We start from the raw sequence: 27,911 nt of genomic DNA on the forward strand, positions 1-27,911 counted from the left end.
TTTGACTGCCGTGGCAGTGGCTCTTTTTTTTTTTTTTTTTTTTTGCAGTCGACTACGCCCTGAGGTTCACCAAAACGAGCCACAAAAAACAGCCATTTCCTCTTGGTGGGGAGGTGGGGGGGGCCTTTTCCTCACCGCAGTGGCTGTTCTCGTCCCGGCACTCACAGCTCGGCTCTTCGGAGAGGGACGGGGCAGAGCAACCTCCTCGAGATACTCCAGACTTGTAGATCACCTTTGGGGTGACCGCATTCCCCTCTGGCTCGGCTTGGCGAGGATGATATCTGTCACCGTTTGCAGGATATTCTGAAGTTTGCACCCAAACCTAGGCTTTTGGAGCAGCACGGGTTGGCTTGGAGGACCCAGCGCTCAGCAGGCTACAGGGAGCATCCTATCCGACCTCAGCTCAGGCTCTCCTGCTCTGAGACTGGATTCTGTCTGGATTCACTCCATCCAACACGGAATGGACCTCCCTGTCATCCAGTTCACCACAAGACTGGCATTACTTATCAAAGTGCAAGAAGGTGGATAAGTCAACGCTGGGAAGGACAACAAAGCTTCTTTGTGTTCTTATTTTATGGAATTCTCCTATCTACCTCACAAAATTCTCATTTCCTCGGTCAGAAATCCCTCAGGAATTGACTTCAAGAATGAACGGTGATGTCCTCTAGCGCCCCGTAACACCCAGCGCAGCCGCCGGTTCCCAGCCCGATTTCAATGTGCTGCAGCTGATTGGGACCTCGTGTTGTCTGCAATTAGAGTCCGGCAGCAAGCTGACAGTCAGATATGACTGTCCAGAAACTGGTAGCCACAGCTGTGTTGGTAGCTCTGGTCTCACTCATCCTCAACAACGCGGCTGCCTTCACCCCCAACTGGGTGTACCAAACGCTGGAGGACGGGCGCAAGCGCAGTGTGGGGCTCTGGAGGATGTGCTGGCTGGCAGAGCGCAGCAGAGGGGCTGCGAGCACCAGTGCCAGGCACGGGCAAGGAGAGGAGCAGGAGTGCGAAGCCCTGGGCTGGGGTTCAGAGTCAGCTGGCTTCCAGGAGTCACGCAGCACTGTCAAACGTAAGTGCAGCCTCTTATCTTCTCTGCAGGCACAACTAATAGGGTGCATGTGGGTCCCCAGGAGTTCAATGGCCTAACCCTGAAATCATGCTATCTGTCTTAGCATCTCTTCACATTCATTCCCAAATAAATTAATTTCAGAAATTAAGGAGTATGATGTCCACCAGTGAACTAAACTCCTCATTCTCCCTCAAAACCGTCATCTGCATGGTGCTGCCTGGTTTATATAGTTCAGGAATTGATCTGCTTTGAAAAAATTATCCAGGAAGTGTAAGCCCAAAGTTCAGAGACATCTTGGGCTCACTTCTCCCTCCTGGGCTCCTGTCATAAGATATCCCTATACAACAGCAACCATAGTTGCTCTGAATACCCTAAAACTAAAAAAAAACCCACAAACCCAAACCCAAAAAGGTATTGCAATGAATGACATGTTCTATTTGCTTTGGTTGGAAATGTCAGGAGCAGAAACATCAGAAAAAGTTGTGGTAAAAACATGTAAAATTGAGAAAGGTCTTAAAATGTATAACTATGTTTCTTGGTGAAAAAATACAATTAATATACAACTTGGTGACTACAAAAATCATTACCCATGCTGTATTTTTCATTTTGCACTTTCACAGATTGTGGGATCTGAAGAATGCAAATAGCTTACACTGAGCTAGGGAAAATTAATGGATAACATGAAAATTACAGAACTGATTAATAAATAATAAACCTTACCTATCACATTCATAGCATTAATGGTGCAACCCTGCTCTCCCAGAGCAGAACTGTGCTGGAACAGGATCACAGAAAGGCTTGGGTAGAAAGGGACCTTAAAGACTGTCCAAAATACCTGCAGACACCATGGCTGGGACCACAACTACCCTGGTGCCAAGAGGTTTCTCCCCTAAACCCCCTCCACTCCCAGCAGCTGGGCTGTGAGCAGCCATTCCAAGGGGAATCAGTGCTTCCACTGCACCCTTCAGGGCATGGAATTTAACAGAACAAATGGCTATAAAGTCCATGCCCCAAAAGACTACAGGATTCTCCCAAGATTTCAAGGATGCTCAAAACCAGCTCTGGTACCTCCGAGGGATGGTATGTTACAGCATCTGTAACATACACTATTTCAAACCAGATTTTTTTCATGGTTTGAAATGTGGAGAAAGAGAAACTGGTCCTTGGAATTTCTTAGATCTCTCTGGAGAGAAACCAAAGAAATATTAGAGGAATTTCTTTTAAAAATGTTTTAATGTGGACCCATTATAGATTATATTTTCCAGTAAAATTATACAGAAACATTTTTGAACATTTGCTAATAGTGAGCTGCATAAATCAAAACCAGAAAATTTCTCAAATGTTTTAAAGTCCTTACCCTTTCAATACTTCTAACTGAAAGAACTTTTTATAAAAATAAATGGCTATAAAAAGGATTAGACTGTGGGAGAAGTTCCTTGATGTGTTTTTGCAGCTTCATCTCTGGGATCACTTCCCCAGTTAATACTGATAAGCCATATTCTAACCTGAAGAACATGTGTAACATTCACAAATAGTAAAAGTATATGTTATGTACTCAGCACTGGAATGAGCTCCTGCAGAGTGAATTTGGCTCCTGCAGCATTTTCAACACACAAGCTTGTATTTCTTGCTGTGTGCAGGCCAGGCAGTGTGTGGTACCTAACAAGGAGAGATATTAGCTGCATGGCAGAACCATCTGGGCAGCACTTTCTGATGTGTATCTGTAGGATAATGTGACAGAAAATTTGAAAATTTCCAAGTAATAATTATAGCATGGTCGAATGCTCAGAAGAATTATCTGACAATCACTGTTAAAATTCTAATTTAAAGGAGGCTTTTCAAGCCCAGAGACTTGATCTGTATAGGAGTAAAGCATCCATTCTCTATTTAATCTGGAAGCAAAGAGTAAGCAAAGGCCAATTCTGAATCTTGATAAAGCATTTAAAGGAAAATCCCTCCCCTGCAGCTGTCATGACAAACCCAGTAGGAAACACGACTGTGGCATTTATTTTTATGACAATTTTGTTTCCATGGATGTACACATGGTTGGTATGAGCCTGATCTTGCATCCATGGATTTGTCATCCTAAAGGATTTCTCTAATCAGAAATCACACATTATTTTAGCAATACTATGGCAATCCTTCATCTGTCAGTTGTAGATAAATCACAGACATGCAGGGGTGTGTGTGTATGCATATACATACATTGATCTAAAAAGAACTATATGAAGGAAGAAAATACCACAAAGTATTTTGGATGCCATTTGTAGAACGATACAGAAAAGCTGTTCTGGTAATAGCAGTGCAAAAGAGGCCACAGTCTGGCTTCTGTGAAACAATGTATTTATATACTCACACAGACAAACATATTTGAGAAGCAAGCTATTTATCTCACAGTTCAACAGAAAAACTGTAAACTCTTTGGGAATTTGCTTGTCCATATGCTTAAGACTCCTGTACATGCAGTATGTATCTAACAGCCAACTAGAGACACTACTATGAGCTGGCTTCCTCCCTGGCAAAGAGAAATACATTCTTAGAACCTGCTTTTCACTGACTTTCTCTGCCTGCTGTTTTCTCCCATCGAAATCACAGAATCATGGAATGGATTGGGTTAGAAAGAACCTTCAAGACCATTGCATACCAACCCCTGCCCTGGGCAGGGACACCTTCCACTAGCCCAGGTTGCTCCAAGCTCCATCCAGCCTGGCCTTGAACACTTCCAGGGATCCAGAGGCAGCCACAGCTTCTCTGGGCACCCTGTGCCAGGGCTTCACCAACCTCATAGAGAAGGATTTCTTCCTAGAAATGTCAATAAAACCCAAAAAGAAAGCCAGGGGCAGGGGTAAATTATATTAAAAATACAGGGAAATGAAACATTGCAATGTGAACTACTTCTGCAAGGCACAGCATCAGAAGCATGGGCAAATGATTCCATGGGAAAGCACTCCAAGTCTGTCCTTCAAACCTCACTGCTCCTGGACATGGAGATCCCAGGCCCTTCCTTTCACTTTTCTTTATCTACCTTTCTCTTTCTCCCTCTTGCTGTGCAGCCCTGCACCTCTCTTTCAACGCCCTGTGATGCTGAACAGCTTCTGTGATGGTTCAGATTACTAACAGCAAAAAGAATCCCCAGGTTAGGGTGGAAGTTTTGGACATGGGGTGGGATAGGGTTTTTGGTGGATATTCTCCGTTGGATTAAGCAGTGGTATCAGAGTCCAACAAGTGCTGCTGCTAACACTGAGTGATAAAAGTGTAAGGAGGACTGAGATTGCTCCTTTTTTAGTGGTAATAAACTCTCAGATCTGAAACCTTCACCTATGTTGAGAATCAGCCCAGCTGTGAGGACGTACATATAAGCTTTTATAGTCTAGACAAACCACTGAATGATACAAACTTCAACGCTTCAGTGAGAACTCAGGTTGTATAGCCCCTCTTCAAACACTTTTAGGAAACCTGGCCAGGTAGCCTAACTCTCCTGTCACCTCAGTGTAGTCAAAGACATTTGACAAAGATTATGGAGCTGCAGTTTCAGAGCTGTTGAAAAATTTTGGAGGATTTTGCTCTTGCCTGCATCTTTTTATGCTTCAGAAAAGCCCAGAGGTAGTAGCCTCATAGCCTCAATAAGAGCTGGAGTAAGACAGCAGGCCATGAGTAAACAACACTGAGCTTTGTGCCCATGCCACGTGCAAGCAAGGGCAGCACATGCAGAGATGTGGCCCCACAGAGTGACACGTGAGCTACCCTGAGTGGTGAGAACACGCAGCTACACCAGCACTGATGCCTCTCAGAACCAGCCTTTCTCAAAGCCACCTAGGTCCTGACCAAGTACCATGCCAGGAATACTGCATGAACACACTAGATTACTTGAAATCATCTTAGATATTTTTAACCACACTGTAGAGGTCAAATATACCCTTAAGTTCTGCTGTGCTCTGAGGCTATCTCTGGATGGGCACAGGGAGAGGATTTATTCATCAGCCAAGGTCCCACTTTGTCCCTCCTTGTGTAAAGAACATTAGGAACAATGTAGAAATTCAGGAATAGGGAGGGGTTTAAAAGATAGAAAACCTCACTGGGTCCTTCAGGGCTGCAAGAGACATAAGGAAAATTGCAACAGCAGGATGTGTGTTTCAGCTTCTGATGCTCAGAGCTGTACTGCTTGTGGGAATTGCAGTTCTACCAAGGAGTATAATTGATGCCAGGGAGAGGCACAGCATCAGGAGCAGCCACATCACTGCCACAGTACATCAGGTAAACACCTCTCCAGCCTGGGCAGGTGATGGTTTGCACACACCTGGACACGGGGACGTTTGCTGGCTGAGGAAGGATGCTGCTCAGAGTGGGAATGAGGAGCTGAGGTTTGATACAGAGGCAGCCATTCACCTTAATGTCCATGTCCACTGCATTTACATGAAGTTCCAATGTCTACAAAATTTCCAATTTCTCTGAAATTTGGCTGGCTGGAAGCTAGGCTGAGTCAAGCAGCAGAGTGTGCTATAAACATGTTACTTGTCTACATATATTTATATTTCCATACATAGAAACCCAGAAAGGAGGCAAAGTGCATCTGGAGAACACAGGAACTACCATCAGATTAAAAAAAGCCACAAACCTAATTATACACATTATATACATAGCATGATAGACACAGAGATGAGGCAGCACGGGCAGCTGGCAGCTCAGGGTTTGTGATTTCCCATCCTAATATCTGAAATATGAGCAACATTTAAATAAGTGACACTACTAATTTAATAATGGAGGCCAGTAGAGATGAATTTTGAGAGACATGGCTTCTCAATTTAGAGTGAATACTCATTTTAATGTCAGGGTGCAATTTTGTGTACTCATTTTGGAAAAGTGCAAAACTCCTTGGGATTTGGGACAGGAAAATGAACCTAATACATGTTTCAATGCAGTACATCCACAAGTGTTGCACAGAAATATTGTCAGAGCAATTGGAGCTTGGTTACTCTTGCCATCAAGACTTTGAAATCAATTAAAGCATTATGAGTGAAAATGGCTCTGGAGCTTTTGAAAATTTCAGATGAATGCATTTATCAGAATAGCCTGCTGAGATTTATAAAGAAGCAAATCATGATATCTTGACAACTAATATCTCATCAGAAATAGCTGTGCCCATCACTTAACCAAAAGCACTTGCTAATATTGAAAACAGTTAATGGAGCCATGTCTTCAAAAGTAACAAGTGAAGCTGTTATAAAAAACACCCCCCAACCACACTCTCCCCAACAAGATCTGTCTGCCTTTCAAAATAAATATTCAAATCTGAAGTTTCACACTTAGATGAGCTGAATGGTTGAGTTCTAAAATACCTAAAGGCTTGGAAGATTCCACCAGTTTGTCACATCAGAACATTATTGTAATTGTGCAAAACCAGATTGGGCTTTCCCTGCTTCATTCCTTTTCCTTAACTCTTACTTAAATTACTATATTTTAAGCAAAAGAAAAGCATAAATTGCATGCTTCAGAAAGTTTTCCAGGAGGTGAAAAAAACAAAAGAATTTTTGAAATATCCACACATTCATAATTTTTAAGATATTCATCCAGCAACAGAATGTACTGAGGCTCCTGCTGCTGAAAGCTCTATGGCTACTTGCAAAGATTTTTTTAAGAAGAGTGGGCGAGACTTCCTTTTTCAGGACAAAGTCAGTAAGACCTGCAAACAACAGAATCATGTGGAATGGGTATGAGGCAAAAAAGAAATCCAGAACTGTTTCACTTTAAAAAAAATTAGTGACTATTCTGACCATCACATAAGCATCTCTTTAAACCGTCCCATGGTCTCAGTGACACAGTCATGCAAAGGTGCACTGAGATACTGCCAACATTTGGCTTAGTTTGTTTCACAAGTACTTTTTAAGTTTTTCCACAAATTTCCTAATTCATACTCAAAGAGCTTAGCAATATAAATACCACATGTTTAAACTGACAGAAGAAATTAAATTAAAAGGCTTCTTAAATACAGCACAGGTTTGGGAGGCACAGCATGATGCTGATAATTACAGTGGTTCTATTTATTGTCCCTATTATCTCAGAATTGTTTTAACAGTAAATGCTGAGCTCCTATGCCTGTGTTGTAAAATGAAGAGCAGTTGTACCTTGGACACCAAGAGCACTTTCTTAGTTCTCTTGGTGTCCAAGGCACAGCTTCACCTGATTTCCATGGCAGCTGCAGAGACTGTTCAGGACATCTCACCTTTGCTGTCATCCAGAACAAAAGAAACACATGATTCATTGCCAAAAGTTTGACTGAAGTGTTGCTTTTTTTTTAATTTTAAAGATTTCTTCTAAAATTATTTATTAATACTGAATCCAGCTCTCCAGGTTAGAACTCAGGTTATTGAACAGCAAGACCATAAGTAAGAGTCAGCAAGACAGAAGCTTTGCTCTTTCTGACTGTTGCCTTTCATCCATCTAAGTTCAAGCACACTATTCTGGCTTTTCCTAATCTTGGTACTTGGTTTGCATTTCTGAAGTCCCTATAATGTGGATTTTTAAAATTACTCCAAAAGGCTGAAAAATATGATGCATTCTTTATCTCAGGATAACAGCTCAGCAAAACATCAAATTCTAAGAGGAAAACGGCATGCTCAGTTAGAATCTCTCATTATATTAGATAAAACCTAATTACTTATCTAGTTAGATTTTTATCAGAAGATAAAAGAAGATGAAGTCTAACACAGTCACAAGAAATGGAAAAAGGGTTCTAAGAAAAGTAAGTGAAGCAACTGAAGTGTAAGGAGCATTACCAGTTTCATCTATAATCAATTGGAAATCTCTGTCCAGAAACACAACCATTTATTCTCTTTTCCAGAATAAAGTAATGTATGAACATGAAGCACTTAAAAGGACAAACAAGTACATGTGAGAATGTGTCCTCAATAATTCACCAAGTAATTAATAAATCCAAGAACCATCGGAAACAGCATCAATAGAATATTTTTTTTTAAATTCCGTTCATTACAAAACTAAGAAGCAATATCCCTCAGGAGATTTAAAGAATGGATGTGATCATAGATGCAATCAGCTTCACAGCAAGCTAAGGTGGCACCATCCCTCAGCTGAGCATAACCCATCCTGCATTGTTAAGAGTTTAAGAGCAATTTCAGAATTTAAGTACCATTTTTGAGATGCAACAGATTTAGTGTCCCACAGTGGACAGGGATAACAGCACACTCCCAGTCAGCCCCTGCATCTCAGAGGCCATCAGGAGATTGTGAAGCCATACAGAGATGCTTGGGAATCCTCACTGTCCCCATGCACTGAATAAATGTGTGGTCATTAGCTTCTTCTCAGGGCTGGATACTTAATAATTTCCTCACAGAAGCTGGATTAAAGTTTGCACTAAAATTTTTGTTTATCAAGAGGGTCTTTCCCAGGGGGAGTTTTAGATTACTATGAAAATATCTGGAGCCATTTTTCTTAACCATTAAAATGCTTGAATTCCCACTTAACTGTTTTTTTCCCTCAATGCAGAAGAAAAGGGGAAGAAATGCTTGCATTTTAAGCAATTAACATAATGTGATCTTCCAGTGAGACCACTCTTCCTCATCATCCCAAAACATTGCAAATTACTCTCCAGTATGACTAACCTACTTCTGCAAACTGTCCTGGGTCTATCCTGGAACATAACACCAACAGTTCTGGGGCTGTCATGGATCAAAACAACAAAATTGCTGCTTGTAAATAAGAAAATCAAATTAACATCTCTAATCCAGATGGATAGAGATGGTTTAGGAAGTGAGCAAAACAACAAGGAATCTGACTTGGTCTCATCCTTAGAGTTTGGGGTTTGACTCTTGATTGATCCCTGTTTTAAAGAAGGCAGAATTCATTAAGCCAATTCCCTTGGCTGGACAAGAGTCCCAGCTGGATGCCCTGTCCAGGAATGAACTGCTTCTCTGAGAAAATGGGGCCCACAGTGGGCTTCAAGAAGGAAAAAGGCAGAGACTAGCACTGTATGCTGATGAACAATAGATACTTAGAGCAGAGTTTTTGGAGCCATTCAGCTCCAATCCTTTCCAGCTCTCAACAGCCAAGCTGCATCTTAAGGGAGGTGAAAAGGTATGGATGGAGGGCTTGTCCTCCCTCTTTCACCTGTCAGATGCACACACAAAGGAATGAACACTTCCTGCAGTGTCTAGGTCTATTGTGCTGGAATTATTGACCTCTAGCTACAGGAAACATCCACCTCTGGCCACAGAGAGCTCCATCACAGTTAAATTTCAAGAGATGACTGACATTAACAATAATGAGTTTGACAAAAAAAAAAAAAAAAAAAAAAAAAAGAAAAGAAGAATATCCAAAATACCTATGTCAGAACAGTCTTAGGCAATAGATTCTAGAAGTGAGGGGTTAACACAAATGCCACCAGTAACTGTGCAGATACTAAACCCACTATGACCATCTGGTTTTACTAACTGTCATTAACAAACAAAGCGCAAAAGTTAATGAAGTCTGGAGTGGCCACAAAAAGTTACACTGGAATCATGGCTACTATAAATGAAGCTGAAATAGCTGAACAGCTGGTCCTAAATTTGTACTAATTATTAAATCTATAGAAAACTCATCAAAATAGACTAAAGCTGGCTATTGAGGCATTTTTGCTGTACATATAATTTAAAATAGAGTAAAAGAGCACAAAGGTAAATACTCAATTTCACAGCTTTTACCAAAACTATATTGCAGCCAGTTTTATAAGATATTATAAATATTTATTCCTGGTTTGAGCAATCATTCAAGCAGGAAAACAGCTTTGTGGCCTGGCCTTCCTCAACAAGGTTTCCCTCTTCAACGGCATTGGGCTGAGCTCTGAAGAAATACTTAAACATTGCACACTCAATTCCCTTTCTTGATCTACACTGTCCATTGGCTGTCATCACTAAAAAGAGGCCAGAGATGCTGGCGCAGAGGCTCAGCTTAGGGTTGTGTACATACAAAATACAATTACAATGTGCTGAGCTGACAGCATGCAAAGTCACAATGGTGAGTAAGGAAGCACAGTCACCTCACATTTTCAGGCTGAATACAATTAACAAGCTCTACTGCAAGAAGAATGGACTTTATGCATTATTATAAGAGTTATATATCATTGACGGTCTGCCCAAGGTAGGGGTGGAGTCCCCATCCCTGGAGGGATTTAACAAATGTGTGGATGTGACACCTGGGGATATGATTGGGGGGGGGCCTTGGCAGTGCTGAGGGCACGGCTTGACTTGATGATCCCAGAATCATAGAATTGTTTAGCCTGAAAATGAGCATTAAGTTTGCTTTTTTCCCTTAAGAGGAATAATTGCAATTCTAGAACAAAACCAAAAGATGACAGATCATACATTAAACCTGTTAGAATAAACATCTCTCATGTGAGAGATGGGAAGGTACTCAGGTTGTAATACTTTATTCTATAAACATAATTTTCTTCACATTTAATGAAATCATACCAGCTACGTCCTTCTTATTCTACAAATCATCAGCCTGCTGCAGTTCCATGGACCATGCGTAACCTTCTTTCTGGTTAACAGGAGCAGCTACACAAAACACCCACTGCATTTCCACAGGTCTCTGAATAGTGGTAGTGTATTGGGCCAAGAAACATTCCTAAGTGTGGAGTTCTTACAAACAGCAGCAGAGATCATGTTACCCATTCAATGCACTTCCAGCTGCAGGAGAGGACAATGATCAAATAACTGTTTTGTAAAGATACAACTGAGTTGATCTGAAGTTCAACTGACTCACAGTCAGAAACATACTATTTTTAGTATGCATGATATAACATCACCTGTGGCAAAGCTTTAAGTCTGTAATACTTTTTAAGTTAAATGTTAAAAAAGTCACAAACAGGAGCAAAAGCAAAAATTCGGTGTTAATTTCTGTCAGGGGCCAGTATGTATTTCTGGCATAAACTTCAGACTTTTAAAGGTTATTTGTACACAGAGGCTTTTTTTTTTTTGAGCTCCTGCATACTATATACAAGCAAGGCAAGAGAATCCATTATGGCAACAATTTTTTAATTTGATGCTACAGATAGTTCTGTCACTAAATGAAAGTACTAATAATGGTTGCAAACCTGCTCTTACTTTGGGCACTTCTCCTTTGAAAGTCATTACTATCTCTTCAGCAAGCACTGGTGCTCATAGCATTATAGAAGTCCATTTGAGTGGAAAAATAGAAACTCTGAATGTTCAAAGTTTACTGGTGTTTAAAAAGCTCATCTGACTGTGATTCTGTTATCCATCCAATGTGTTTCATGATCTGCTAGCATTCAAAATGGCAAGAGATGGAAATGCTGCCAATGCTAAAAGGGCAACTTGAGAAGTTAAACACAAAATCTTTGAACAAATTTTCTGAGTAACTGATCAGAAATTAACTCACTAGGAGAAGCCAAAAATACTTAGTATGTTACCGTCTTAATATTTTATTCAATGGAAGAAGTTTAATGGACTGTGGTTCTTAACTAACTCCTCAGATACAATACTGTATTTTATTACATTTTAATTAAATCATGAGTTGCTACTTAGAACACGGGAACCTGAAGACAGGCAATGAAGGGAAAATAAAGGGTAAACACAAAAGTAGGTCAGACGTCATGATTAACACAATTAAATTTACTCTTGTTTATATCAAGGTTTGTTTTCTGCATTTCCTAGCAGTCTCCCTGGAAGATCAGGAACGAATTTCTGATGGTCAGTGCATCCACCAAACTTAAAGCACTCCTAAAAAATCTGCTCCAGAGTCTTTCTCTGGTATATGCCAACTTACACATAGTGCAACTTCTATTTCACAATAGCAATGACACATTAGCAAGCAATGTGGAACAATGATATTTGTAACTCCCACCTTATGCTAGAGAAGAAGGAAAAGGATAAAAACAGGGCATCCATCAGGTTAACAGGAAAAGCAGGAAAGAAGTCTGACTAAAAGTACCCAACTTTGCAGTTGATATAAGCCATTCAGCAGCCAGCTGGGAGACACATTTTAATCAGGTTTCTAGCCAAGACTGTGGATGTCCGTGTGTGTAATCATTGCTGCATTTGTTCTTTAATAGAGAATCACAGATTATCTCAGGTTGGAAGGGACCTACAAGCATCATTGTGTTCAGCTCCCTGTTGCTTGCAGGACTACCTTAAACTAAAACACTAGATCACTAAGAGCATCCTACACAAACCACATCTCTGGCAGCCTTGGAGCCATGACCACTACCCTGGGGAGCTTATTCCACTGCCCAACCACCCTCTGGGGGAAGAACCTTTTCCTAATAACCAACATAACTCTGCCCTGACACAGTTCCAGCCACTCCCTCAGGTCCTGGCACCAGACAACAGAGACCAGCACCTCCCCACTATGAGGAAGGTGCAGAATACAACAGGGTCGCCCTTCAGCCTTCTCTTCTCCTGGCTGAACTGGCCAAATTATATCAGCCACTCCTTGCGTGTCTTGCCCTCGAGGCCTTTCATCATCCTGGTCACCAGGCCCTGGGCATACTGCCATCATTCAACGTCGGTTTTATTTTGAGTCTGTCATCTTCCCTGTCATGGTGTTCAGTACAGACTCTGGCCTACACACTTTCCTTTTCAGCTCAAGAAGATCCCTGCTCAGCCAGACCCTCCTTCTTTCCTGCTTGCATGATTCCCTATGCTTTAGAAGTGCTGGTCCCTGCACTATTAAGAGGCCACCACTTTGCCCACAAGTCTCTCTTTACAAATTGCACATCTCAGAGGGCACCTTTTTGAGTTGGTCCTTCTGTCCCTGCACCCGAGGTTACCTTCAACATGCTTCAGAAACTCTGTGAATCACTTTGTATCTGTTGTATGGTATTCCCAGTTGATGTCTGGAAACTTAAAATCACTCTTAAGGCCCAGGGGAGCTGATCTAGAGATATCCCTTAATTTCCTGTATTATAATTCATCACTATCATTGTCCTGGCCAGGTGGTCAGGAGTAGACCTTCACTGTTAGATATATATGAAATTTATATATATATATATATTTAAACACACACACACACTCTCACACACCCTATTTTAAAAACTAGCTTTTTACCTGTACATGCAGATTATGCCTTAACACCTCATTCAGAACTGCCAAGCCTTGATATCTTCATTTCAACCATCTCCCTCATTACACAGATGGAAATACAAGGATCTTTGCAGTGTATCCCAAAGACTAATAAATTATTTAAAAAGTAAAAATTAAGAATCCTCTCTACAATGCTTCTGTAAACCAGTAAAACCCAAGCATTAAAATCCACAGGATGTTTTTTAGGACAATACAGAAGGACTAGGGGAAAAAGAAATTCAGGGTGTTATTGGTGTGTTCTAGCAATGATTATTATTTTAGGATCTTGAAAAACTATTTATGGTTCTGTTTCACTCTGTGTCACACAAAAAACAAACATCAATCCTGCCCCAAACAACTCTGGCTATGAATTAGGTAGAATCTTCAGTGAAGAAAATTCCAGCACCACCAGTGGGCCAGTCTGGGAAATTAGCTGCTTGTTCCATGCACTGAAGCAATACTTATGGGATGCTGTGCAACTAAAGGAAGGAATCAATACATATCCTGAAGAAAATCCTTTCTTAATCAGACCACAAGAAAGGCAGTTAGAACAAGGGACTGCTGGGAGAAGGGACTGCTGTCTAAGAATTGTTTGCTGTGGACTGACAAACTTTATACTTCTGCTCAATTAGGATTTTCTTTTTCATGATTTTATACTATTGTAACTTTCTGCTGCCTCTGTTTTCCTAGTGCAGTTTGACATGATGCGTGCCTGCAACCTCATTGCCACGGTGGCTCTGACTGCCGGCCAGCTCCTCTTCGTGCTGGGGCTGATGGAGCTCCCCATCATCTCCCAGGATACCCAGTGGTGGGAGGAGGCCATAGCTGCTGTGTTCCAGCTTGCCAGTAAGTCCACTCCTTACTACTGATGGAAAAGAGCTCAGTCTCTCCTAAACCCAGGTGGAAAAGTGTTTCTTTTACTTTATACACCTTCAAGTGACAAAGCATAACAAAAAGGCTTATGTCTAAAAGCAAGTTCATTGTCTCCAACAAGCTCTCCCCATGAGATTCTGCAGTACCTGAACAGAAGCTTTTAACTGGGATGTATCATAATGAGCTTCTGGCAACCAAAAAAACCCTAAGCCTTTATTATTTCCTATGAAACCAGGAAGGCAAACATAAGAGACAAACTGGATACACAGTAATCCCACAATTTAGCAGGGCAAAATATACTCAAGGAACTCAAGAAGGCAGAGCGGAAGGGCTGGGCAAATTTTTGAAGCCTTGTTGAAAACACGATTATTTTATTTTAGCTAACTGAATTTTACTCAATGACCACCAGCTGGATTTTGACAAACATACATCTGCAATCCGGCAAAGAAAGCCAAAGTCAATTCATACCACTGACTGCTATAAATAAAATTCCCACAGCAGTTCTCATGGACTGTATACAGAACTGCATGAGGAAAAGAGGAAATGGGTTTATCACAATTCCATTTTGATAGCAGTGGCAGCAAAGTGTAAACATTCTGCAATAACACCTTTCATTATTACATAAAGTAAGTAACTTCAGCATTCATGACAGTAAGAATCCAATCCTAGACGATATCCATGCAGGAAACTTATCATTAATGGAGTAACAATCAAGCTGATTACAAGATCAGATTAAAAATACAACGTTTATATATATATATATATACATACATACACACACACACACACACACACACAATATATATTTTCTTAATGTAAAGAATGTAGGGTTATAATAAAGCAACACCACTTTATTTAAAGTTTTAATTGTGACTTTTAACAACTCAAAGTATTAAGAATGGCATAAAACTACGGAGACCTCAGGTTTTCAAAAAGACAAGATCAGAATCTGGCCTAGGTGATTTAAGCACAGTCTCATGGCAATAAAATAGTTAGGTTTTTTTTAGGTATACTAAGGATGAGGAACCTGAAATCCACATGGTAGGAGGAGACTGCAGAGGTTCTGTAACCTTCAAAACACCCGACCCATCTTCCAGGTGCAGCAAGTGCCTCAAGCACGAGACAGTGCTTCCAAAAGACAGATATAAACCTTGCCATAAAAGCCCTCCCTAGAGCCCCTTTGTGTCTGTGTAACTGTAGATACCTTCTGGATAGTTCTCCCTGACTTTCAGCGTGATGCCTGCTGTACTCTCCCATCCTCTCCAAACGTGATCTGTTTTTCCAGAGCGGAAATGCATTCTGGCCCTGTTTGGATGTGTTGTTTCATTGACAAACAGCACAGGGGACAGCCATGGGTCTTTCTTCTACCATGGCTGCTAATTTTAGACTGAGCTCTTTTTTTTTGCCTTTTTTTTTTTTTCCTGTGCTGGAGTCTGTTTTAAACACAGTCAGAGAGAGACTGAAGGGCGCCAGGATATCCCGACACAGGAGGAGGAAATGCCTGCTATTACCTGTTATGCAAGCTGAACCTTGAAATCCCTAGTGCTGGGAGGGGACATGGGAGAAAAGCCACAGTCAGAATGATTAACAAAACACTAATGAGAATGGCTGAAGAAGCTTTTGGATCAAGGAGCCTATGTCAATCTGCCTGCCTGCGTTCAAAAGACATGAAGGGATGGAGCTGCAGCCTGTGATGATATGAGGACAGACATTGTGCTGTGTGAATCTGCAGAAATAACACAGTGATTATCCCTGCTCCATTCCCCAGCCTCCTCTGCAATTATGCCACACTCTCCTTTACCATCATCAGATGGTTTTCTGCCTTGAAGTCATGATATTCATTTTACATCTCATTATCTCATTGTAACTTTCTGTTTAAACAAGTTCCTTCCTGATATCCAGAACCTAAAGTCTTCTAGAATGCATACTTTTGAAAAAAGTGGGAAGAAGCCATATCTGCACTAACCCAATATAAAATAAGACTTCTTGGAGACCTTAGTTTTCCAGAAAAGGGTTACATCAACTGCTGATTCCGTGGGAATTTGCGCTCACTAAACAGGAGTTTGCACTCACTAAACTCCCTGGACTGGGCTCAGGGGATAGCATTTTGGACATTATAGATTATGTGTCTTTGAAATCAGACAAAACCCATGTGCAGTGAGAAAGCTCAGCAAATCCACTGCTCTGATGAAGGGCTGCTGCTGCATCTGGAGACTGAGAGTTCCACATTGAAGGGGAAGACAGTGGCCACCACACGTCATATGAGCCACAGGTGATTGTCAGGCTCTGAGTCTCCACTCTGAGACAGTAACCTCTCAGTCATTCTCAAAGAAAAGGAGCAGTATGGAGCAAAAACCTCAGAACAGTAAATATGACACTTGTATTTAAAAGCATTTGTCCCATGCAAACAATCCAAGAGAAACCCCTGCAAGGCTCTCTCCTGCTTCATTTGAGGAGTTAAAGCCAAGGTACTTTAGGTCAGACAGATCATTTGTGTGAGAAGGGCAGGTAATGTTTAAGAATAAACAAACTTAGATCTTATTAAACATTTCTGTAGCACTGGCTGTGAAACTTCTGTTTATATCATCACTTTCAAATGAAAGAACACGAGCACCAACCTTCTGTTTTTTCCTTTTCAAAACCCAAATAATCTGAAGAATTGTTCTGCAGTTCCTCATCCTTTCAGTAATTTCAGAAATTATCTTGAATCATATTCCCTCTAATTCCAATTTCTCCTTGATCTCTACCTTTCATCCTGGAATATGCCAACAAGTGCTGAAGAGAACACAGTGGTCACTGGTAGACTGAAATCTTGTGTTATGGGGAAAGGTTCAACCCACAATTTTCTTGTTTTTACTCAACTGAAACTGTGTGGATTTCATTACAGTTTCCCATGGCCTGAACAAAAGTCCTTGCTGGCTTGCAAAACTAAGAGTGCTAGGTATTATCTCCAAAGTCTATCACAAGCTCAAATCAATGATCTTAGATCCACTAGAGCTTGCAGGCTCCAGACTCCACCACTTCCTCACTTCTGCCACCTTCACAAGCATTTGACAGTCATTCAAAAAGGATGGACCTCTGACACAAAATCAAGCCCCAGGAAGCAAAGAAGAGAGGAAACAGCAATGCTGTCTGGGACAGCAATGGGATTCACACAGCTCCAAAGCTCCAGAGCCTCACACCTCCCTGTTAACAGGGAAGTGATCTGTTTGCTTTGGAAAAGGTTCCTAGTGAAAATGGAACCAGCGTTTTACATGGAATTTTGTGTCAACGCTCAGAAATTTTCCTCTAGAGGGTTTTGGGGTTTCTGTTTTTTTCCAAGGACCTGTTACAAACTCCATGTGCTGAATACAGGATGGATAACAGCCAACAGAAGGGCTGTTGGAAAGGGAAATCCATACTAACAGCACAGGGAAGAAAATGCACTTCAGAGGATATTGAATTACTACAAACATTAACCTCCCAGACAGGATCAGGCCTTAAGGGGCTCCAGCCAAGTCTTGATCTTATCCAGTGATGATTATCACAGACTTTAGAGAGAAATACTAGAAACTTAATAGGAAAAATCTGGGATAGAATATCATTTACATTACATCTCATCCTGGTTTCTGAATGTCCAAGACTGCAATAAGCCTGAATCATGATTAATATTTTGCCAGTCTGTTTTCAGCATTAAATAACTTTAATACATAACATCCTGAAGATTAAAAAGTTTCATATTCCCACTGAGCCTGTCATTTACAGCCAAATAAATTAGTCTCATCTTTCCTGAATTTCAAGCATTGCATTCCAGCTTTGCCCAACATGTTTTTCAGATGAAAGTGTTTCACTCCAGACCCCCAATGCATCATGGAAAAGCTGAGCTCAGGTATACTCTAATTTCTGTGCTCTTAAAATTAAATCAGACAATTTTTGAATAATCTTCTCCAACCACTTTAGATTCGCTGATATCCAGAAAATATCTATGTAGAAAAGAACAGCACAGCAGCCACTGGAAAACATGGCTGAAGATATTGTTGATAGCAGTGTGATCCTGAGTTCTGTATTACTTCCTTCCACCTTTTTGCTTCATGATATAACCTCAAGCCAGATCTGTTCTAAGATGAACTCTATGGAACTGTAAACCTAAAACTTCCTGAAAAGGAAGCAAGTAAATGAAATGCTCTAAGTAACCTAAAAATCTAAAAGTCATAGCAAACATAGAGAATCTGACTGCTTGATTTGTGCTAAATGTTTTCATTATTTGTCAATTTTATTTCACCCTCAGTGCCAAACTTCCCCATTCTTTATGCAGACCACAAATATCACAATAAAGTGATTTTGTTTTCGCACATTTGCAAAAGGAAGCATATCTGCAAAGATCTAAAAACTGGATGTCTATATTATTTATTTTGTTGGAAATAGTTCCCAGGAGCAGCTGAACCAGCAAACTGGGAGGGATGGTAGCTCACAAGAAGTGTGGTGAACTCCTCATCTGGTATAGCTGCAGCAGGAAGATCTGCCTGTATTCTTTAAGGCTAAACTCTGATAAGAGCAGCAGGCAGATTCTTGTAGCATCTCAATGTCAAGGGCACATATTCTGATCAGAAATACGGTAAAAAAAATTATTAAAAGATATAATTTGGATATTAACACATATAATTTGGATATGCAAGCATAAGGAACGTGTACTGCAGAGGAAAGTGTGTGAGATAGGAAGTATCTCAACACTAATATTCACTTTATTGCTTATGAACATGCACATTATATATATATGGAGATGTCTCCTAAAACTGTTTCAAACCCAGTTGCCTTGCTGGATCCAATTAAGCAGCTCTTACCCTCTGATGTATCCAGAGAAGAACAGAGCACTTGAACAATAAAAGCAGAAGATGATGCTGAAATGTCCAAAAATATCATCTGTCAATAACTACTTCTCTCTGCACAGCTATTTTTGCTCAGGCTGACCCCACCTGCAGCTCTGGGATCCTCAGCATGAGACAGACAAGGACCTATTATTATGGAGTGGGCCCAGAGGAGGTGATACAGATGCTCCAAGGGTTGGAGCCCCTCTGCTCTGGAGCCAGGCTGGGAGAGCTCAGGCTGCTCACCTGGAGAGGAGAAGGCTCTGGGGAAAACATTATGGCTTTTCAGTACATAAAGGGTGCTTAACAAAAGACAGAAAGTGACTTTTTACATGGACAGACAGCAATGACAAGGGGAATGGATTTAAGCTGGAAAGGGGAAGATTTATATTACATGCTAGGAAGAAAGTCTTCCCTGTGAGGATGGGCAGGCCCTGGTACACGGTGCCCAGAGAAGATGTGTCTGCCCCCAGATCCCTGAAGTGTCCAAGGCCAGGCTGAGTGGGGCTTGGAGCTACATGGGATCGTGGAAGGTGTTCCTGCCTTCTGGCAAGAGGATTGGAAAGAGGTGGTTTTAAAAGATTCCTTTGAACCCAAAACATTCCATGGTTATTCCAGACAGGAGCCCATAGCTGTGCCTGATATGATGCCTACTACATTAAAGCAGAGCTTTAATTTGCTCCAGCTGCCTCAGAACCCAAGAGGCCAAGCAATGCTAACAGTTGATATCAAGTGTGAGAGTCTGCATATTCCTCCTTATTTAAACAGCTGCCCAAGAGGAATTCTGCCTAGTTCACTGGGAATACTTTTCACCATTCCATTCAAAGACTGGCATACTTTCTAAGGAAACCTCCAAAAAGTAACAAACAAAAGCAGTTCACTGTTAATAGACCTAAACTGGTTAAAGATTTCCAACATAAGATAGGATTCACTGCCTTACACTGACTACATCTCTCATCAGGTAGATGGACAAGGACTGACAAGCTCAAAGAACACAAGTGGAAAGCCCTTGTAATTCAGAAAAGTGAGCAACAAAAGGGTCTTATTGCCCCTGAGAAGCTGTGCTAGTCACATGTTTAATTCTAAGATGTTACATGCTACCAAAATCTTTGGAAGGAAATTTTAAATTAGAACTAAACAAAACAAAAAACAAAAAAACCCCCAATCTCAAACAAATTATTGTACTTAATGTACAACTGAAACCTCAAAGGTCACTTGACTCTAATAGTCACACTCTAATTCCCTGTGGTGTTAGAAACCAAAGCATCATCCAGCCTGGTGCTACAATGAAGAGCACATGACTGTTCCAGATGCCCCATATTTGCCTTCAACTATAAAAACTTCTTTTGTGCCAAGCTGATACAAGAAAAGGTATTTATAAATAATTTGCATAAGTCCTATAGGAATCACTTTGTGAATCTGTCTCATGCTGATAAATAGAGTTGAGCTCCTACAAATAGCCCATTGAGGCATATGACTCATCCCAGCTAAAAGAGTCGCTGTGAAAGTTGATGGGGTACACAGAAAAGGAGTGAAATATTTCCCTTCTCTGTTTGCAGTTCTGCACAAACGTAGGCAGTGTATTCTCAACACTCTGGCTGCTCTATTTTCCTCCTTCTCCCTTTTCATGACAGCAAAAGTCATCCTCCAGGACAAGCTGTAAAGAGGAGGATTATAAGTCCCAATATAGACTTTCTGGTAAACTAGAAAAAACAATGTGTATTTCTTCAAATGCACTATCAGTATACTAATAAAAAGGAAGAGTAAGAATCCAGGGGTGTCAGAAAAAAACATCAACAAACTATCACAGAAATAAAAAAGTGACTATTAGAGTTCTGCCTCAGTCAAACAGGAAATCCAGCATACAGTTCTGAAATGTAAGTTCAAAAAGTAACATTCTCCCAACCCACCCCCACTACCAGTCAATACTGTTCCAACCAAAAGTCTTCTGAGTGGCTTCGTTATCTGTTTCCTTCCCCAGCGGAAAAGCCACCCCCTCCCAGCTTGTTTTGCTGCAGATGGGAAACAACTAGAGATAAACAGCAGTTCAATGGGGAAAAAAAGCACTTCAATCTCATCAGGATTTTTAGTGAAGTTGTAGCCTCTGCGCAGTCTTGTGACAATATACAGTAAAATTATCTGAAATTGATTTATGGATTTAAATTAATTCAGGGAAATTGAGCCATGTATCTCAAAGTCCTGTCATCATTACAAAACAGAAAAGAAACAAAATCAGATTAAAATGTTCAATATTTTCATAAATAAATTTAAAGAAATATATCCCTTCTACAACCCTTGTCAACCTGTATTTCACACTGTTAGCTCAGGAATGCTGATGGCAAAGAGAGCAATTTTCTGGTTATTTTGAGTAGAGCTCTTTATGGGAAATAGTCTGAGAAGCCAGCTGTTTTCCTCTAGGTGTTTTATTGGAATACTGAAACTGAATTCAGACATTGTTGCAAATATCTATCTGAATGGGAAAATCACCACAGTAAGCTTTGGAGACTATTCTTACAAAAAGGTTAATTTTTATAGCCATACTTCTAACTATTATATGGCACAAATATAGTTATAGTATAATATGTGAACTGCATAATTTTGCCCAGTCATTTAGAGGACAGAGTAAATGTTCCACCCCAGTTCTTGGCTAGTGTACAAGAAGACAACAAGACTCTTCTAAGGCAAGGAAAACATATGTAGCACATTGGAACACTTTGCTTCAAAAAGTCCAAGTTTGATTAAGCTGTTACAGACAAAATCCATTCAAGCAAACCTTGGGGTTTTCACACATCATCATCTTCACAAAAGCAGCATTCATCAAAATTTGAAATGCACCATCCTATGCAAACTCAGTTTTTTGGATTATTACAATTTCTTCAGCCTTTGCTCTGGAGTTCCTACGTTTATAATTTACACGTCAAGCCATGCTAATATGAAATAAGAATGCTGGAAAATAACTTTCTCAATTACATTTCTATTCTGTGACTCTTGCAGAACTGTAAAATTAATTGTATAAACTCTACTGTAATGTGCTTCCACCTCTGTTGCCTCTGTGATGTGTTTGTCTGTTCTTATGTCAGTTCCTCTCTAAACTACAGCAAAGGATCTGAAGCAGAATGCACATTTTCACTCAAGAGCTCTGGCAACTGGCTCCTGTGATCTGTCAGTTCAGGGAGCTCTCAAACCCAGTCCCTCCACCTCACTCAGCCATGGGCACAGAACTGGGAAAGGAGATAAAGCCTCTTGCATGACTGCTCCTCTGAGCAGGGATCAGGCAAAGGGCTTGTGAAGGAAAATAGTCCTCCTAGCAAAAATAGTTCTATCTGGGGTCCTGGAAGGAAGCCTTAGTGCTTTTCCCTGGTAGATAACTGCCCCATCAGATAGAACACGGAGATGTTAAGCCATTTAGGACAGTAATTTGCCATAAGTAATACAAAAGCAAGAAAGTGAAATAATTTCATTAAAAGCTGGGTATTTGGAAAAACTTTTAAATATTGAAAATATTCCTACAGTGGGAATTAAGCTGCAAGACACAACATAGCATTAGGTTTACTCAGTGTAATTGGTATTCCTGAACCCATGTCTCTCTGCCAAGAGAGCCTCAAAAAAATACTGCAAGATAGTGGGAAGTAGGCACTTAATATTTATAACTGTCCCTTAGAGGCACCTGTGAGTGGTCACTGGTCCAAACAGCTCCTGCTCAAAATTCTACCTGCTTAAGGTTTTATGATTTTCTTCACACTTAAAAAAAAAAAAAAAAAATAACACTTTATGGATTCCCTGTGAAAGTGTGCATGAATTTAAAATAAGTTCTGAAAGGAAAACTGAAAAGGAAAACTGATTACATAAAGCCTTCTCATGTGCCAAACTAAGTAAGATAGGTTTCTTGATTTATATCAATACCCTCCTTCCTGCCAATTTTAAACCACGAGGAGATGAAGCTGGTCAACTCAGCTGCAGGAGGTGCAAGAATTGCCTTTCCTCTTCTTTTCCCACCTTCATAAGAAAATGGCTATCTATCATCCATTGAACAGTGGATTGGAAAGCAGTATCAGTGTCTATCATCCTTATAAGACCTAAAGGAAGATGTAGACATCCAAATTCTTTATAAGCATATCACAGCTAGCATGCTCTGCTCCCAATACTCTGAAATACAAAATAAACACAGGAAGTTGTATCATCCTGGCTCCACAGATGGGGAACCAAGCCATCTCAGAGGAAAGTTTAAAAAACCTTCACTCACAAAACAGAACCTAATCTCCCACTCTCTACCATCTGCCTCAGGACAAACTGAATTTGGAGACTGACACTGGAAATGCAGGGAAAATATTTTATTTGCAATGGCAAACCATTATTGTATGGATCAGTGATTTCTACAACTCAATGCACTTCACATGGCCATATTCTTTCCAAATAAAACTTGTTTATTTATAACTAAGCTGAACCACAAAATAACTACCAGATTTACTGAAAAAACCAAGGAGTGACTGTGTCCTTACAACTGTATCAACAACCTAAAACCCAGCCACAGTACATTAGGCTTTTTTAACATCAGAGTGGGGAAAGAGCAGTAAAGAGCTACTCCTCCCATAAGAACCTATTTCTCCTTATTTGTCCTCAGAGAGAGAAGTGCTTCACTGCAAACCCTCTCTGGACATGCCACCACCTGTTACAAAGCACCTTCTAGGTAGACACAAGAGAACCAAGGATGCCAGACAGCTCCTGAAGGAATATTCATTCAGTGTTTGTATTATGAGGAGGCGGATTCAGCCTTCATTTTACTGACTCTCAGAATAGTACAAGTGTCACACCTTTAGGTAATGATTGATTTTTTTCCTCCTACTTGTATGTCATTTCCCTCTTCTGTGTTTTTTATCTGTATGCAACTTGTGTCTTTTCCATCTTCACTGCATTACTAGCACTCTTTGAAGAAAAAAGCTTGATACAATGCACACTCAGGATGTGCTCTTTCATGGAAAATCAAGGACCAGGGCCAGGGGTCACACGATTGCCATGTATCCACGGGGACAGTGTCTGCAGGCACAGGCACTGTGGCTAACTGAGAAAAAAGCAAGCAGCAACTGGGACTTGCTCTTGACTTCTCCTTGCCCGTGAACTTTGGAAGATGGTGTCCAGATATGTTCTGGCAGTTCATGAATATTTATTTATTCCAGTCTTCCTTCATGAAGGGGTCATTTTGGCAGTGACATTCCTTTGTTATGGTGGCAGTTAAGGAAGTGTGCAGGATAACAGAGAGAAATTTTTTTTTTTGTTAGTGAGGCATATTTACCTCTTTTTGTTTGTTTCAATCTGATTACATCCATGAATTTCTTTTAAAAAGCTGAAAAGTAGTTTTGTTTGACAGTAGGTGCAGGAAGAGAGACTAGGCTGGAGCCCCTCTGCTCCAGAGTCAGGCTGAGAGAGCTGTGAATGTCCAGCCTCAAGAAGAGGAGAAGGCTCCAGGGAGACCACAGAGCCTCTTCCAGTGCCTAAAGGGGCTCCAGGAGAGCTGGTGAGGGACTGGGGACAAGGGATGGAGGGACAAACTGTCAGAGAGCAGGTTTAGATGAAAAATTAGAAGAAAGTCTTCCCTGTGAGGGTGGGCAGGCTTTGGCACAGGGTGCCCAGAGATGTGGCTGCCCCATCCCTAGCTGAGTCCAAGGGCAGATTGGACAGGCCTTGGGGAAACCTGGGATAGCGGGAGGTGTCCCTGTCCATGGCAGAGGGTGGAATGCAATGAGTTTTAAGGTTCCTTCCAACCCAAATCATCTTGGGATTGTATGGTTCTCTGATAATACAATAAACAGAGGGCAGAAAAGTAATCATGTGGTTATCAATGCATTCTTCAAGGAATGGGCAGGTGTAACATAAAAAAGGAAGTGTAAAGGGATGCATATTGCCCCTTGATCTAACATGGGTCTCTGGCATAACTAGAACAGTTACCCCACCTCAGTTCTGAAATAACATTACTATTATTCATCAGTAATGTAACCACCAAAGAGATTGAGATTTTTTTCCTTTAGGTTTTTTTTTGCAAATCGCTTTGTGACATCTGAATGGGAATGCTGGACAAGTGCACTGTTATTACTCTAATATTACCTACCTTTTAGGGAACTTAGTACTGTGTCTAAAGTTATGAGGACAATAGAAACTTTGCCGTCAAGAGCTTCTGGAGACATGGCATTACTACTGCCTCATAATACCTTTTTCCAGCAGGAAAAAGTAGGACCACAAAGTTCCATTTATTTCACCTTCCCTTTTTTTAAGTTTCTATACAATGCTTTTTATTATTTCTGTAAGATATTTAGCTATTCATCATCTTTGCAATTTACATAGTTGCCTGCTTTAATAAACATTTTAAATTTCAGAATAAGAGTATAAACTGTGAAAAAAAGATATTTTGAAATTATTATTATTATCATCATTAATACAGCTGTTTTCTCTTTTGGCAATGGGAGGAAGAAAAAGGACATCTGTGTAAGTGATTCAAATGATTGGGAGAAAAAACCCAAGGTGAAATACAAGTCAGTGGGTGTAGAAAATTTTAATTAGAGTGAACAGATTAAAACTTAATATTGAGCCTCTGTTTAAGGGACTCTCTTTGAATGTGTCATGAGGCCCAAATATGCCTTCAAAAACACATCCAGCACATCATAATAGGGATGGAAAGGCTGTAGGGACCTATGAGTGAGTCAGTAAATGTTGAGATTCTGTGGCATTTTGCCACTACAGAAATTCAAGAGAGTAACTCTGCCAAATTCAAAGTAACTCTGCCATTCTGTCCGCAGGTTTTGTTCTGGTTATCGGACTGGTGACGTTCTACCGCATCGGGCCGTACACCAACCTCTCGTGGTCCTGCTACCTGAACATCGGAGCCTGCCTCTTGGCCACGCTGGCAGCTGCCATTCTCATCTGGAACATCCTGCACCGGCGCGAGGACTGCATGGCGCCCCGCGTCATCGTCATCAGCCGCACCCTGACCGCGCGCTTTCGCCAGGGCTTGGAAAATGACTATGTCGAGTCACCGTGCTGAAAGAGCACACTTGAAAGGTGAAAGATCTCCAAGGAGATCTGCATTGGAGTTATTTTCTATAAATATATGCTATAATTTAAGGGTTGAAAGACATCACAATGTTCACTTGTGTGGGCAGAGGCCCTCAATCATTATTCAGATGGGCTCCATCTATATACATATGTATAAAACACATAATTTTATATATATATATAAATATATAAAATACTATATTGCACTCTCCTTCTGCTGTACAGCACAGAATTGTTGGGTTGGCTGCATGGCAGCAGGGTCAGCCGGAAAAGATACCAATTGTGTGCAATGAGAATACAGGAAAGAGGGAACCAAACACATTTTCTCTGTCTGCATCAAGTTCTTCTGTTCCTTAAAAATAACACAAAAAGCTATAGGAGACCAATGACAATAGCCTGGGAGTTAACAGGCAATCTGCAAAAGCAGAAAACTCACTATAGATAAAGTGATGGGTTTAAAAGCTGTCCAAATTTCATGACTTCTAGTCCTTCCATTCACCTCTCTACAAGGAACGGATTCTCATTAGCTGCAACACCTGCTCCCAGTCCCAGAACAGACCAGAGAGTAAAAAGCAAAAGCAACTCTAACTATTCTCATGTAAGGAAAGGGATTGCAGAAGAATTAAGTTGCATTTTTTTCAGACATTTCTTTTGTATCCTGAGACACAGGTTTGCTAGTGTCTTATGCGTAGACAGACATTAAAAATGAGAAGGGTACACAGCTAGAACAGGCCACAAATGCTGCTGAAAAAATGTTTCAATATTACGTTGAAGGAAAATATCCACAGGAAGCTACCAGAACTCCCTAAGAATCAGATATGTGATTAAAATACATTGTTGGGAATAATTACAAGAAATATTCCAGCCCAAATTGGTTTATTTTCTCTCCAGCTAGTTATAACATTTGCTGTAGCATTAGAATGCTATGACAGGACACCAGCTCTGCCCAGCAATGCTCAGAGCCACATAACACAGGGAATATTGGAGAATAGAGCTGCCACTCAAGCACCCAGACTGGAGAATAAGACAAATATACAGGACTTCAGGACTTTGAGATTTAAAAACAACCTGCCTGATAACTTAATATGATAATGAAGTGAAAAAGTAATGCCTCTAGAATTAGGTATAGTGTTTATAAGCCTTACCCAGAGAAGCACATGGCCTCATAAAAGTCATATGCATACAATTTTCAGAAAGAAAGACAGCACGTCAAAAATTATTATGCAGGAATATGTGGGATACAGGAACCTGAGGCAATGACAGGTGTGTAAGTACTCTCAGAATGCTGCTCTAAGCAAAATTGGTGATAGGTTTGAGGGACCATGAGCTGTGAGTGTTAGAAATTCCTTAGGACTACTGTCTTGCTCCCAGCTGAATAAACTGCTTTGCTTCTTTATCACTATTTCTACACTTTGTTAAAATGTGATCATCAAGCTGGCTCTTGAATTCTGTTCTGCACTCAGTTTGGATGTGATAAGAAACTCAACCCTGACTGCTGCTTTGCACCATGTTCCAAATGAGCAACACTCCACAGAGACTGATGCTCTAGAGCAACTGCACTGCTCTAGACTGTCAGGGGAAATACCATAAAGCTGAAAAAGAGTTCCTTCTAGCAGTAGGTTTGTAAAAACCAAGATTAGTATTCATCTGTCTGCATTAATTTTCTGGAAAAAAAAGGAATTCCAGAAATAATATGTTATGATTAAATGCAGTGTTTTTAAAATAAAATATTTGAGTATTTAAGAGACATTATATTATTTCCTCTAATATTGCAATATCCATATTATAATAATGTACATGTAAATTTAAAAATCACCTATGGGGTTGGTAAATCTGTAACACTCAGTATTGATGTGATTATTTTAGATGTATAAATAAAATTGTGAAGGTTCTTCTAGTGATGACATTTTTGCTATTCAGACACAGCATAAGGTTGCAGGTTATCAGTAATTCTTTCTCTTTTAGCAAAAAATAATCCACAATGTATTATAGACAAAGAATGAGCAGAGA

At 40.5% G+C, this 27,911-nt stretch overlaps 2 protein-coding genes across 3 annotated transcripts in view; one reads left to right on the forward strand and one right to left on the reverse strand.

The window, feature by feature from the left end:
• Nucleotides 1–27,911, reverse strand: part of IFT140 (intraflagellar transport 140) — an 84,692-nt gene that overhangs the window by 17,111 nt on the left and 39,670 nt on the right. The gene's annotated exons all lie outside the window — the stretch shown is intronic.
• TMEM204 (transmembrane protein 204) lies at nt 399–27,781 on the forward strand. The gene is made up of 3 exons (XM_058035919.1): nt 399–1,063; nt 13,831–13,986; nt 25,646–27,781. Exons 1-3 carry the CDS (start codon nt 784–786, stop codon nt 25,888–25,890), a joined length of 681 nt encoding a protein of 226 aa, XP_057891902.1. The 5' UTR covers nt 399–783; the 3' UTR covers nt 25,891–27,781.

The sequence above is a fragment of the Melospiza georgiana genome, chromosome 16, assembly GCF_028018845.1.
Source record: "Melospiza georgiana isolate bMelGeo1 chromosome 16, bMelGeo1.pri, whole genome shotgun sequence".
NCBI lineage: Eukaryota > Metazoa > Chordata > Aves > Passeriformes > Passerellidae > Melospiza > Melospiza georgiana.